We start from the raw sequence: 15,130 nt of genomic DNA on the forward strand, positions 1-15,130 counted from the left end.
CCATTTTTCTTATGGAAGCCCGTTTTCGCCACAAAAGAAAACATTTTAGGAATGACAAAAATAAAATGAGTCAAAATTGGACATAAATGATGATTCTGCTTTAAATATACTTAGAATATAGACTTTAGTGTCTCATAATGATGTCCAAATATCAACCAATTGGCTAATACAATTTTGACGAGTCAACACTCATGAAAATGGTTTCTCTTAAATCTTAATATTTCATAATTTTGACTCAAAGTCAACATTTCGACTTGCTCTTTGACTAACTTATGTAGAAGGCTCAGATTTTGGCCTTTCATAAATTCAGACTCAAAATTTAGTATCTCATAATTTTGACCTCTTACAATGCTAAAGTATCACATTTTTTTTTTTTTTAAATCATTCCAAACAAAATCCAGACATCTATGGAAAGTATGTTCAAATCTTAAACGAAATTGAATACCAAAGAAATTGGTCTTCAAACAAATACGGCTCCCACAAGGCTTTGACAGTGGTGTGTGTCGGAGACTCATGGGAAAGGGGGCGGGCATTGGAAATTAGCAACAGCTAAAAATGCTGTACATTGGAGATTTGTTGCACAAATGTCTATGTAGTAGCATCTGTCCCTATTCAAATAAACATATGGGGGAAAACATTTTTTACTAGTTCTTTTCTTCTGCTCCACCTTCCTCGTGACCCATCACTTTCAAACCTATCTAATTAATATAATAAACCATTAACCCATGTTGTGAATTGCAGCTCAATATACAAGTGGAAATAAAAATAAAAAATAAAAAAAATAAAGTATTGTAAAAGACAAACAGGCCGGATAAGTATGAGATTTTATTCTTGGTGGGATTACATCAACTCAAGACAGGTTTGGTCACGGTATTTGTAATCATTTGGAAAGCTGTGAGACTTCACCGGCATCCGATGGACAAGCTGGCCTCCAATTCCAGTGAAGTGGTTTCAGAATTTCAGAAAACCGAATTTCACTCTGGTCCACACAGTGCAAGCAGGGCGCTCTCAAAATGTTCCTTAGTGTCCCTCTGTGAAACGGAGTCAAAGATGTGCTCAGCTGAAATGCTCTGATAATAGTTATATTGTCTTTTGTTTCTGTACTGAAAGAGTACAAAGACAGAACATGAAGGCAGCCATTCAAGAATATTCTAAATATTTCATATGCATGTCATGTTACCCGTATGGCCTCCTGTAGGCTGACGCCATACATGGCCTTGTATTCCTGCACAATCTTCTTCAGGTCGACTTCAGAGCGGCTCACCAGCACCCGGATCAGTGCGTCCTCATTTGTGCCGAGGCCCTGTGAACATGTAGAAAACGTGCAAATCACGCAAATCTCCTCACTCTGCGGGTTTACTACACACTGCATTTAATCAAGTGTTCTCATGCAATATTTGTAGATTGGGTAAAGTGATGTCCCATACTACGTTGGTGTACGTTTGGTTGCATAGCCAATCACCACAGTTAAGCAGTGTTTTACAGAGGTTGATGATATTTATGGTGACCAGTCCTCTAAAATCTGACATTTGAGAGTCAGCTGCAGAACAAGGATTTATTTACAAGCTAATTTCTGATAAGTAAAGTCAGTTGGACATATTGTTTGCATGTGGATGCAGAATATTATGGCTGACTTTTCAATTGATTTAAAATACTTCAAACACATTGCCAAGCAGGCAGAAAGACGCCAATATGATAAGAATTTTTTTACAAATAACATAAGCAAAACTGGAAATGAAAACTACATTTAACACATACACACAGTGAGTAAGATATATTCACACACACCTTCATAGCATGATGGAGTTTCTCAGCGAAGAAAGCTGAAGTGTTCCAGGAACATTTCACTACAAGTTAAAGAGACACACACAAACATTCCCAGTGAAAATATGCACCGTCCATATGCTGCGGTGTGTGACAGCTCACGGTGTTCCTTTATTTACTTTGAGAATGTTTTAAGTTCAGGCTAAAGTAGTCCATACAAGGTTTGTTGATAGGTCATGGTGTGCAACGCTGGAGACTAGAATGTGCAGACAGTATCATTGGAATTTGGTATATCCAGTGTTCCACTAGGTTGTTTCATGCACTTCTCTTCACTTTTGACAATTGTTTATTTGTGCATTTTAGTTTGTCTGGTTCTTTATAGACACCCTCCTCTTTTATGGCATGACTGCGACTTTTTGTTACACCCTTTTGTCCTACTAGCAGTGGAAGTTAAGCATGACTATGTCTGTCAGTCAGTCTGTCCACAATGTCTTTTTGGTGGACTTTGGTGACCCTCTGACCTTACCTTCAGAGTAACCATGTTGCCAAATTTTTCACTCGAACCCTAGAAATATCAAAGTCTAATGGGCAGGCTTCCATAAAACCACCTTCAGGACAAACAAATTCTATTTTTTGGCCCTGAATTACTCTCCAGGACGTTTCTCATTCACACTTTTTCTATTGTTTGCTGTAATGTGGATAACCATATCACAGCCTGTAGTCTAGTTAAAAGATTTGCCATATAAACATAATCAGTCGAGCAACACTAGCCCATGCTTGTTTCAAACTTTAAATATTCCTGTATTATATTGATTGAACTATTACTGAACTTGCAACAATCACAGTTAAAGTTTGGGGGGGGAAGCATCCTTAGGTTATTTATTAAGAGAAAACTCTGCTTCATCCAGACTGTGTGCTTTGACCAAAATTGATAAACAGTGGCCTGGCAGCATAAGCAAACAAAAACACATATACAAAAAATCCACACACACACACACACACACACACACACACACACACACACACACACACACACAACACAAACACACACACACACACAACACACACACACACACACACACACACACACACACACACACACACACACACACACACACACACACACACACACACACACACACACACACACACACACACACACACACACACACACACACACACACACACACACACCTTACCAATGTCAATGAGACAGTCTTCAATGTCTCCCTTCAACTCCAGTTGCAGGGCTTTAGGTAAAGTGATGTCACTGACGGTAGCATACTGCTGGAACGCTAACAGATAAACGCAACAGGTATTCATGGGTAACGGCAGCTTGTCAGACAGAAAACAGGTTTGTATTGAGATCATTGCATATACCTCAAACATTTCTGGAATTTAAAAACAAACAAGTCTTTAGCTGGTTTTAAAGGATGTTGAGACATGAACTACCAGAATTCACAGTCTAAAATTCAGGGGTGTCAAACAAATTTTTTGTTCATGGGTCACATACTCCTAATTTGATCTCAAGTGGGCTAGACCAGTAAACTGTCAAACAGTTTCTTGTCAGCATTCTAAGGCCATTGTAGGGAAGAAAAATAAATAAATAAAATGTATGGACATACATGGTGATTGATGCTAATGTTGGTGTGGAGTTGATGTGAAATAGTCTTAATATTTACTAGAAATTTGACCAGAAAAGGGAAAAAAAAAAACATTTAATGTCTTGAGGAGTTATATTAGAAGAAGAAAAAAAAAAAAAAACTAATTTCTAAGGTTAAAGTTGTGACTTTGCAGCTGGGTTAGCTCAGTTGGTAGAGCCGGTGCACATACTGGCCCTCATTTATGAAACGTGCGTACGACCTAAAACAGGCGTACGACGGGCGTACGCCGATTCCTACGCAAAGCTCGGCATTTATCAATTTCGACGTGAGCGTAGGCTGCGATCAAATCTCACGTCTGGTCTGAACTCGTGTACGCAAGTTCTCGAGTCAGTGTGGACTTGCGGTGCAGCATATAATCAGTTTAACAGGAGAAGGAGAAGTCATCAGTTGATCACTTATCAGCAATGACAGATCTGGCTCTTTTAGAAGACCTCTATGCGGCGGTCTGCAACATTGTTTTAGCCTGGGGGGTTCTGCACAACATCTCGCAGGAAAACACGGTGCCATAAATGTAGCGATGGAGCCAGATGACCCGATGCCCAGAGAGCAGTGTCCAGAACAGCCCCAACTGAGGGCTATATGAAGGAGACAGGATATTATTCCTCACTTTTAAAAGGTAGCCTATAGTGTTATGTTTGGCAATGATATTCAATACAGGAAACATGACGATGCACAACATTTTTATTTATTCTTCAGGTTTTTGTTTCTCTTTCAAGTGAATGATTTATTTCTGCCATTGACCAAGTTATTTTGGCTTGTTTTTCCAGCCCCTCTGCTGTCAGGAGACAGGGTCCAGCACGGGGGGTGGCGGAGGACACGCGCTCTCCCTCAGCTGTTGCCTCGTTCCGACAAACACGAGTAAAATAAAAGACCCTGCATAAACTCTGCTACCGTGTGTTTATTTAATTATAGGTACACCTACATGTAGGCCTAAGAGATTGCAATAGAAGCCTGTATATTACTATTAGGACTATAGAAAATGGGTCAAGGATGTATAAATTAAATAGGCTAAACTTCAGCTGGAGTCCGATTTACTACGGCAACACTGTTGACCGCATCAGTGATCTCTTTTCATCCCGCATTCTTTCTACAGCCTTGAATACCAGTTTTCAGGCTGCCAAATAGTACACACGTTAGTGCAAATGAACCAGACATATCAGGGTTTCAATCTCCACCTCTGAAAAGTTCCGCTTCTCAGCCGGATTACGTCTCGCCATGTCGTAAATTGTAGGGGCGAGGCCTCAAAACCCAGAATATATTGGGGCGTGATATTTAAATGACGATCGTTTCCAGCCGCCGCATTTATCAATGTACGACCATTCTTACGCTCGGATTGGTGTGATACGAACTTTTCATGAATCCCACGTGAAGCCTGTCGTAAGATGATTTCTGCGCTGGTTTCTACGTTAGGTTGATAAATGAGGGCCACTGTATATAGAGGTGTGTACACCTCGACGCAGAAGGTCCAGGGTTCAAATTTGACCCGTGACGATTTCCTGCATGTCTTCCCCCTCTCCACCCTTTCATATCTAGCGGTCCTTTCAATTATAAAGGCTGAAATGCCAAAAACACTTACACAAATAAAATTAAAGTGGAAAATTTGGAATTAATTTTCACACTTTTCAAAAGTCATCCACTGGGCTTGATTGGACCCTTTGGCGGGCTGGTTCTGGCCCATGGGCCGTATGTTTGACACTCCTTCTCTAAATAATAGGGATGTAACAACGATGAGTTGATAATCAAGATGTGTCAAGATTACAACCTGCTGAGATTTAAAAAAAAAAAAAAACAGCTTGATTTCACTTATTTGATTTCAGATGTCACTACATCTTCTTAGTTTATTTATTTGAAGAGATATTCTATTTATTTTAATGTGGGATTGGTTTAAATTTTTTTTATTAATTTTCTATTTTAGATAAATCAATTTCAGTTGGACACATCTGTTGTTTTGCAGTTAATACAAATAAGGAATATTTTTCAGTCATTTGTCTGCACCTCATCGGTTAAAAATCCTGAGAAAATGTTATTGTGAACTTAAATTTGTAAATTGTATCAAATCGTGAGTTGAGTGTATAGTTACATCCCTACTAAAGCAACATTCAGCCAAAGTACAAAATATGAACAGCGCAGATACATGGAGCATTGCTATGTTGAAAGACTACGTGTACATAGTACACTGGGTGTGTTCGTCCTCTTACCTGAAAGAGTGTGGTTCCACTTGTTTTTCTGTGTGTGTGTGTGTGTGTGTGTGTGTGTGTGTGTGTGTGTGTGTGTTCTGATGACTCAAACTTAACAGTGGTAGCAGTCACCCATTTCAGGCACTCACTTTTGCAGAGCTGCGGCGCGCTGCGTGTGGTCAGGATTTCGATGAAGGCAGAAACATTTGTTCCTTTGATCTTCTCACCCGCCTCAAACAGAATCTACAGAATCAAGACAGGAACACACCATTACCTGTTAATACAATTCTCTAACACTTTCATATGAATGAATAAGTAGTGATATTCTATATTTTTCTTATTGTCAAAAACTGATCCTACTAAGTGTACACAATACTAAAATGGAATATTTCTTCCTCTGTGCCATAGAGATCCATTGTTGTCCAAAAAAAATAAATAAATAAAAAAAACAAAAAACTATTAAAAGCATGTCAATGAGCCACTGTTGCACCTTTGGATATGTTCCTTCATAACAATAAACAGTGGTTTATTTTTGACTCAATCCCAAACACATCGGCCCGCTGCAGGAAATGCTCCCTAGAGCACCAAATGTGTAGTAATCCACTGCTGAAAATAGTCCAAATGCATTATTTAGTCCTGTTTGAGTAACATTTGATAAAAACTACAGTGCCAGGCAGTTTTGTTGATTAATAAACCTTTTATTAAAATGACAATACAAAGTAGTTGTTTTTCGTTGTTATATATTGATGTAAGAAAAATAACCACCTTATCGTTTTAAAAAAAAAAAAAAAAAAAAAAAAAAAAAAAAAAAGTACACTGTGTAGGGTTTTAAGTATTTTATTAGCTAAAATCTAAAATTTGAAAGCCTGCACTGCACTTTAAGGCTGGGACACACAGGGCCGATAATCAGCCTTTGGACAGTCTGGCGAGGTCAGTGACTCAAGTCTGTTCGGTGTGTCCCGGGCTGTCGTCAGTCTGGGGGGGGGGGTGGGCTGTCTGCATTCATTTTGGCCCAGCTGACATGTTCAGTCGGAGGCAGGGCAGTCGGGACTCACCCGGAAATGGTGAGCGGAATGAGCGTGGCTAGAGTCTCAAAATCGGACAAAAATCTTTTAAGCTGACCTTTGATGATCTGAAATGAAGACAGATTCAGCAACTGCACGGCCTATTTCTCTCTTAAAATGTTTTCAGAAACACGTTTCAGTGAACTATTTTAGTACAATATGAGATCGTATTCTGAACGGCTGCCATGATGGTCTGGCTTTGAATTTCCGGCGAAAACAAACCCATGTGACGCGTTGGTCCAATTAGCTGCCGGTTTTCATTTCCTGGGCAACAATACAGAGTAGCGCCACCTGCTGCTATGGAGACATATTACGTTTCTCAAGTCGGTGTCGCCTCAGGCAGTTTTTTGGACCTCGGGGACCCGACTGATCATCTCGACTGGCTTTTCTGTCGACGGTCAGCCGTCTGGCTGGATGTGTCCCGGCCTTTAGTTTATAATGGAGGATCATACTTATGACAAGCCACAGGAGAAGAAATCCTGGTCGCCAAAAAAAGCGAAAATTGGAAGACCTGTTGTCATAGCTTCTTGGTACATTGCGGCTACCGTAGTTGCAACACGCATTTGAAAAAGCGAGGTGCTAGAGAGCACTATTCGTTTGAATGCAAAATACTATTTCACTGCTAGATGGGAGAAATTCCTACACAGTGTACCTTTTAAAAAAGGTTTTTATTTTTTATTTTCCTGATTTTACCTCTGAGTCCCTTTTGGCCAGATCGTTGTTGATTTCTGTGCTCTCGTCTTTGGTTGCTTTCAGCATGGCCAGAAGGGCCGCGGTGAAGTCACCGCTGGTCTCCGACTTAATAACTTCCTCCAGCTCGGTTTTGTACACTGAGGAACAGAGAACATTTCAGCACAAAAGATAACTGACTTTCCAATAAGATAATGGAACAAAGTGTGACTGCAGCAGGTAAAACTGTTGTTTAGAGGCCTACAGTCATCATGACTGGGTCATTACAGTGCCGCACTGTCTAAAGAATTCAGTGTTGGGCTTCTGCTGCATGCACGGAGACACCAAAGAGGGTCAGGTAAATACATAAAGTTATGTAAAATGTGAAAACCTTTTCCAGGAACCAGCCAACTAATAACAGAGTAGCAAACCTTCTTTGTAGACCCTCTTGAGGTCTCGAATCTCTTGGTTCGTTCTTGTTGCCAGAATCTCCACCAGGATGTGTTCACGGGTGCCCAAACCCTGTTGGAAGAGAAAAAATGTTTCGAGTGACCAAATCCCAAACATTTAAGGGTAACAATACTTTATAGGACTCTTTAAAAACATAATTACAAACTGTTGTTACAAACAAGCATTAAACATATTAGGGATCAAACTGATAACTACAGAGAGTAGCACAGTCATGGAGAGTGACATTTGGAAACACTCTCGTGGTTTGGTACATAAGGGGCTTATATTTACCTTTGTGGCCTTCCTGAACAGGTAGGCATCAAAGTGAGCGGGCGTCGAGATCAGAGCCAGAGCCAAATCCTCTAAGTGTGAGTGGAGCGCCGACTGCAGAGCTTTATCCAAACTCTGCAAGACACACCAATGGGTACATTGTATTCATGGCATTTCAAAAACAGACTAAAGCGCGTTTTTACAGTAACCGCAGCCCAGCTGGCATGAAGTCATGAAATTGCCGTAACTATTTACACCCGCGTTCAGGCCTCCCATTTCCTTTTTGTCGCGCGCTGCTGAAAATAAAAATCCATGCACGACCTCTGCTCGCACGCCATAAAGCGGGCGCGCCGGCAGGATATTACGTCATTTTGACGTCACGATTGCGCCACCTTGGATGCAGCTAGTATAATTCACCTTTAAGAGTGCTGAAATTCAAACCATAGTGTGTTTTTATTTAAATAGATCTGCCACACTGCCCGTTTTTGGTACCACCACTAGGTGTAAAGTGAGAAATTCTACAGCTAGCAGCTTTAAAAGCAAGACACGTGTGTGTCTATCACATGACTTAATGAACCATCTGTCTATAATCACGCCCGCCATTGTTGTTTTGAACAAACGGTCGCGGCAGTCACACACCTAAGCCACTCCCGTAGCTGCCAGTAGCTCCTGACCGGACGCTGATTGGTTCAGTGAGCTGCTAGTTCAGACACAAATGCATTAGGTTCAAGACGGATTTCTGTGTCTTGTGTGATCCCACAATTTTCGCGAGATATCCTCATCTTGTGATCTTGCGTGAATCCAGCTACCGTGCAAGGTAAGTCGCTGTGGCCAGTTAGAAATTACAGGGTAGGACCACATTAAATTCCTTTTCATTTCATGAGATTTGCTTGAGTTAATTACTTTGAAAGTTTTCATATTATGCTCATTTTCATAATTGTATTTAGAGGCAATATCAGAATAGGTTTACATGGTTTAATTTTCAAAAAACACCATATTTTTGTTGTACTGCACATTGCTGCAGCTCATCTTTTCACCCTGTGTGTTGAGCGCTCTGTTTTAGCTACAGAGTGAAACATCTCACTTCTGTTCCATCTTTGTTGGGAGTCGCACATGCTCAGTAGCTAGGTAAGGACTACTAGCCAATCAGAAGCAGAGTATGAGGGTGTGCCACGCTAGCAGCTAGGCGAGCATTAGAACGTGTGCTACAAGGCGACCCACGTTTGTCTCTGAAGTAAAGGCTGGACTACGATAGACAAGCAGGAAACGATAACCAGATTTGGGTGGCAAAATTATGAATCCCACTACCAATCGAACACTATGGCCACACTAAGGGGGTCTTGGCGTGGCCATAGTGGTCGATTGGTTGGGGTTAGGCATTTGACCTTGAGTGGTTAAATGTTTTTTAAAAACTTTATTCAAAATGTAAATTTATGACATGCTAAAACATAATAGCCTGTAAACCAGACATCTGCGAGCTCATGTTTTGCTCGGTCAGATATGGAGCGGGTTTATTGAACCATGAGAAACGGATCACTCACCTGCCCAGTGGACGCTTCATACACGGCCTTGATCTTCTGTCTCTGCTCGTTGCTTCTCTTCACCAGGACGGCAAAGATCACATCCTTGTCCACTTCTGTGAGGGATACGTTGTACTTTACTTTCTTTAAAGTGCTGAGAGCACAGCCTCTACGGCAGAAATGTGGAGTCTTGAAAGAGGTGTGTCTTTTAAAAAATAAAATCCTAGACTAAGTACTTTTAGAATGATGAAATCCAGAAGGGCAGCTTGACTTTCATCCTGTTTAAAATGACTTGTTTTAAGGAAACATTACTCACATTTTAATTGTTAGTTATTTACCTTTAAAACTGTACACCTTCTGCAAAAAAACATTTAAAAACAAGCCACACTTAAAAAAGGCAAGAGATCATTTTTAAAAAAAGGGTTAACACACATACTTTTACTTTTAATGGCGCTCTGAAGAGTGGAAGCATCACTTGTGGCGTCGAATTTCGGATACGGGGTGACTGTTCCGTAATAGGGGGGTTTGGGCTTATCCTTCACCTAGAACAGCCAGAAGTACAGAGGTTTTTTATTTATTTAAAAAAAAAAAAAAAAAAAAAAAAAAAAAAAAAAAAAAAAAAGGTAACTCTGGCTGATACAAACCATCAGGAATTTAAAGCTACACATAATTTCAGTTTTGAAAATTAGTTTTGATTCATTCCAGTTTCATCACAATGGCAGAGTGACACAAAGGATGGCAGAGCTATAAACGGCTGTCAGTCATTTTATATGAAAAAAATAAATAGAAAAAAGGTGGAGTCTGTGATTCTAATCTAATACACAATTTGTCAAATGCGGCGAATATCTGCTCTGTAAATGGGAAACAAGGTGGCCCGGACGAAGCAACACAACACTATAGACCTTTTTCGCGGCAGACATGTTGACATGTCATAGTAGGAAAAGCACAGGGGTGTTCAAAACCATTAATGATGGCTGCATTCCACTTAGGAGAGGCCCTGGTATTGTGCATGCTGACTCCCTGAAACATCTTCCTGGAACACTAGATGGAACTGAGCCATCGTTAAGGTTATCAATTTCAGCTGGGCTTTTCCTACTATGACAAGTCAGCAGCACTGTGGCTCAGGGGTTAGCACTTCTACCTCACAGCAAGAAGGTTATGGGTTTGAAGCCAGGCCTTTCTGTGTAGAGTCTGTGAGTTTCATCCCATCAGCATGTGGAGTAACTAAGACTACAGTTGAAAATTAGCTGACTAGCTAACACTGATTAGTGTGCATTGTCCTAGTCTGCTGTGAAAGAGGTCATTGCTTTCATGCTCCTGCACAGGACAGGGGAAAGGCTACGGATGTATAAAGAGAAAGGCAAAATGGGAAGCTAGAGGGTGACAGTAAATCTGACACACAGCCTACTATTGTTCTGAAGGAGTTTGTTTGGGTGTTGAGCTTGAATATCAACATTCTTTCTCCAGCGTTGCAGACTCCACCTTTAATAGAAAATCCAAAGTACTCAAATACTAAGAAAACTAAATGTCTAGCTTCTCATTAACTTCCACATGGAGGTTAAATTTAAAAAACTTTTTAAAATTGCAAAACACCTGGAGGGTGATCATCTATTAAACCAAACTGCAGTTACCCATCAACCAGGTGTATCCTGCTCATGACTACTTGTAGCTGGGGGATCTGCTACTCACTGGGATGGTGCTCTTGTCGGGGTCTTTCTGAGGGATGACATGACTGAAGAATTTCTTGAAGAAGGCCATGATACTTGGCTGGAAAAACCTGAAATGAAAACAATCGCTGTATAGAGGGGGAAAGAGGAAACAAGAAAGAAAAACTAATAATTCACAGTTGATTCAGATAGGTATGCATATATTTAAAAAACTAAACACCTTACCTGTGCTACTGCAGACGGTCTTCCCACCCCAGTTTAAAGACCTCAGGTGTTCATCGCAGTATTTAACTCCCTCTGCAGTGTCTCCACCCATCTCTGTGCAGATGCCAATCGTCTGCCACCTCTCAAAGGCAACATTCCTGCGAGGCGACAGTAGAGGTTTGGGGCCCTTCTGACAGGTTGGGTGACTCTTCTGTGCCGACTTGTATTGTACATGTCTAAGCTCTCCACCCTTTAACCAAACACCGTATCATTCACACAGACATTGGTGATTTAAGCACTCCAAATACTAACCTATGTGTCACGCCGGCACTGGGCTCTCCCCTCAGCCACACCCACTACACCATTCTCATACTCTCATCATTCACTATCCCTGGCCTATTAGCACTCCTCACCTGTTGTGTGTTTCAGCTTGTTAACCCATCTACAAAAACCCTCTCCAGTCCTCAGTTGTGGTCTGGTCTGGTCTCTACATGGCATACAGCAATTGCCCTTAGTATTGTTGTGGTAGTGTGTTGCCAGATCTTCCAGTGTTTGTCTCCTGTTAAGTTGATCTTCTGGGCTTTTGTACTACTAAGTTTGTTTGAGCGGTTCAACTAGAAGTCTCCTTAATTTTTTTTTTTTTTACACTGCCTCTCCTTTGCGATCTCCTGTGTTTTTTACCTCTTGGACTCTCCCTTGTTTTTTTATACTGTTTTTGACTTTTGTTTTCCTGTCAAGAACCTTCATTAAAAACATTTGGATTTTATTCTCTGTCCTGAATCTGAGTTTGAGACAATATGACTGAACCTGATGTTCCACATGTTTCTCTTGAGCTGATACTGCTGAAGAGGAGCTCATCTGATTTCATGTAGTAATGCTCCCCAAGACCTTTTTAAACAGATAAAGGTCTTGGGGAGCATTACTATATATGTGAAGTATTTTGTGAGGGAGCTGCGCCATGTCTGATAAACTGCCTCGAGTGATGTCGCTTGAGTCAGCGGGTGGATTATTTGATATCTCCTCGCTTGAAGCGGAAGTCATTGTGGTCCGTCTCAAAGCTGTTATTCCTGCCCCGAGGATTGAAGAGCCAGGATTGAGGAGCAAGGATTGAGGATTCAAGAGCGAGGACCGAGGAGCTAGGAGGAAAGGACGTCTCATCCCTCTAAAACCACATTTCCTCATTTCCTCTCTCCTCGCGTCATTTCCTCGCGTCTCTCCCATGCTTCCAAGGTGGGACAGACTAGGATACGAGGAAGGAAAGCAATTGAAGGCGACATGGATGCAATTGAAGGACCTGGGACGTACCCAGTGTCAGCTGGGGCCGAAGGCTACAAGTTTAAGAACCTCGGTAGCACGCTCCTTATCGCAGATTGAACACACCTATCTTGGCTCTTTATGTATCAAGACTGGGGGATGTAAAGGACCTGACATGTCTACTTTGTGACATAAACTATGAAAACTTGACTAAAATAAAGTAGGATTAAATACAATTTAAAAAATCAATGGATATAAAGTGAGCTGCTTTACATGTTATTAAAATATTTTAAACTTTATTTAAAGTCAGAATCATACCATGAATTACAAAGTCAGTGTAAAGCCTGAGCACAGACATGAGCACACAATAACATGTTTCTGTGACTATTATATATGTAAGCGAGTTGTCTCGATGGAAATAATATACAAAGTGGATATTATAAAAAATAACAAACTATTATTTTCTATATCAACACCCCTCAGATTAACATAATTATTGTAATATTGTCCTTATACCATGGCTCAAAGATAGGACTCTATTTCCTTGCTTGTAATTTGAAACATAGAAACTCCCTGCACGTTAATGAATCTGTTGCACCGCCATTTGTACTTTGCATTTGTCTTTATTATGTTACATTTTTATTTTACGAGAAATATGTATACAATTCAGACTGTGAGATGTGGTTGAAAGCTCCAGAAAAAGTCTCATGTATTGGTTATGTTGCCAAACTATTGTTTCTAAGAATACAACTATTTTTCGCTCCAGTACACCGAGTACTTTGGGCACAGAAATTTCCTTTGGAATAAATAAAGCTCTATCTTCCTGTATCTGATCTAATCAGAAGTACTGTTGCTATGGTTACCTACAGTTTAATATGAATTAAACACTGAATAAAGGTGTCCTGATATAAACCGACACTATACCAGCCAATCAAAAATGTGTATTTGAAGTGGCCATGGTAATGTAAGCGTAATTCATTTTAGACTGGGAGCAATAGCAACTCAAGTTTGGACAATGTGGTACACAACACATATCCCACATGTATGGGTCCTAATCTCGCCCGAAAAGGCCCAACCTGCAATCCACCTTGGCCCCTTTAAGCAGGGCAGACTCTCAACTGTATTTATCTATATTGTCTGCATCTCTGTGTCTGCTCTATTCTTTTATTTTATTCATAGTAGAATTGCAAAAATAGTGCTTCCTCTTTTTTTGTGAACATTAGCGAGGATTCTGTTGTCTTATTTGAATAAACTTTATCAAAATTATCAATGGACAAAACCGAGGTTCTGCTTACTGTTCAGTGTGAGCACCCGCATCAATTAATCCATACAATGTGAGCATTAAGGGGTAACTCTCACCAAAATGCAACCTAGGGTCTTTTTGTGAACGTACCTGAGTCAAACTTTCATTTAAAAGCATATTTAGAACGTAACCGGCACGTTTAAGATTTACCGCATTTTCGGTCAAATGGCCTTTTGAATGGGAGAGCTAGGGGCACTTTTATGCTAGCTTCAAAATAGCTATTTTTAAAACACTAAGAAGGATCGACACAACATGAGACTTTGCTCCAAGTATCACCAGGGGCTCTACACCTTAACGAAAGCATTGACAACATTGTTTGTGTTCACAGAGTTTACTAAAAAAAGGTTTTCAACAACTCACCGTTCTTGTTTCTGGCCACTATCACCTCGGCAGTCAAAACGAGTCGATACCTGAATGTGAATGAACAGACTCCATATGAGGCTCCTTTTTCAACTACGAGGTCAGTATTGTTTTTCAATAACGACAAAAGAAATAATCGTGAATTTATATGGAACTAAGCTTTAGGAGCTTTCCATCTTTACTCTCCTCCCTGTTACGTTGCATTTGGATCGATTGTTTTTGACTGATAAAATGGCTGCGGCCGGAAACAACAAGAGCTACGGTGAGTTGTTGAAAACCTTTTTTAGTACACAAACAATGTTGTCAATGCTTTCGTTAAGGTGTAGAGCCCCTGGTGATACTTGGAGCAAAGTTTCATTTTGTGTCGAGCCTTCTTAGTGTTTTAAAAATAGCTATTTTGAGGCTAGCATAAAAGTGCCCCTAGCTCTCCCATTCAAAAGGCCATTTGACCGAAAAACGAAAATATGGTAAATCTTAAAAGTGGCGATTCCGTCCTAAATATGCTTTTAAACGAAAGTTTGACTCGGGTACATTCACAAAAAGACCCTAGGTTGCATTTTGGCGAGAGTTACACTTAAAAGATGCATGTTGCGGCCGTACAGAAAAAGCTAATTAAAATGTGAGCTAACATATTAATAACAACGCATAGTGTCTGCCCATCTTTAGACCCACAGACAACATGGATCAACAACACAATTATAAGTTACTTAAGACAAAATTTAAGTTTTTACAGAACAATGTTGCAAAACTGTACTGTAGGTTAC

The 15,130-nt window shown here is 40.4% G+C and overlaps 1 protein-coding gene across 3 annotated transcripts; it reads right to left on the reverse strand.

The window, feature by feature from the left end:
- Nucleotides 1-807: 807 nt before the first annotated feature.
- LOC114571521 (annexin A1) lies at nt 808-11,818 on the reverse strand. 3 transcript variants are annotated; one of them, XM_028602490.1, is made up of 13 exons: nt 11,762-11,818; nt 11,471-11,607; nt 11,268-11,373; nt 10,015-10,120; nt 9,600-9,694; nt 8,080-8,193; nt 7,770-7,860; nt 7,363-7,499; nt 5,755-5,848; nt 2,964-3,059; nt 1,789-1,847; nt 1,181-1,303; nt 808-1,031 (listed from the first exon to the last, which is right to left on the reverse strand). In XM_028602490.1, exons 3-13 carry the CDS (start codon nt 11,334-11,336, stop codon nt 975-977), a joined length of 1,041 nt encoding a protein of 346 aa, XP_028458291.1. In that variant the 5' UTR covers nt 11,337-11,373; nt 11,471-11,607; nt 11,762-11,818; the 3' UTR covers nt 808-974. The 3 variants fall into 3 exon arrangements, with proteins under 3 accessions (XP_028458291.1, XP_028458292.1, XP_028458290.1); XM_028602491.1 differs by lacking the exon at nt 11,762-11,818 and having other exon boundaries at nt 11,268-11,355; nt 11,471-11,703; XM_028602489.1 differs by lacking the exon at nt 11,762-11,818 and having other exon boundaries at nt 11,471-11,700.
- Nucleotides 11,819-15,130: the final 3,312 nt, after the last annotated feature.

This window comes from Perca flavescens, chromosome 16 (genome assembly GCF_004354835.1).
Source record: "Perca flavescens isolate YP-PL-M2 chromosome 16, PFLA_1.0, whole genome shotgun sequence".
NCBI lineage: Eukaryota > Metazoa > Chordata > Actinopteri > Perciformes > Percidae > Perca > Perca flavescens.

Coding starts and splice junctions, on each gene's coding strand:
- LOC114571521 (XM_028602490.1), bottom strand. CDS start 11,336: ATGGCCTTCTTCAAGAAATTCTTCAGTCATGTCATCCCTCAGAAAGAC. Junction 7,500..7,769: donor CAAGAGGGTCTACAAAGAAG/GTTTGCTACTCT, acceptor TCTGTTCCTCAG/TGTACAAAACCGAGCTGGAG. Junction 3,060..5,754: donor CGCGCCGCAGCTCTGCAAAA/GTGAGTGCCTGA, acceptor TTTATCTGTTAG/CGTTCCAGCAGTATGCTACC.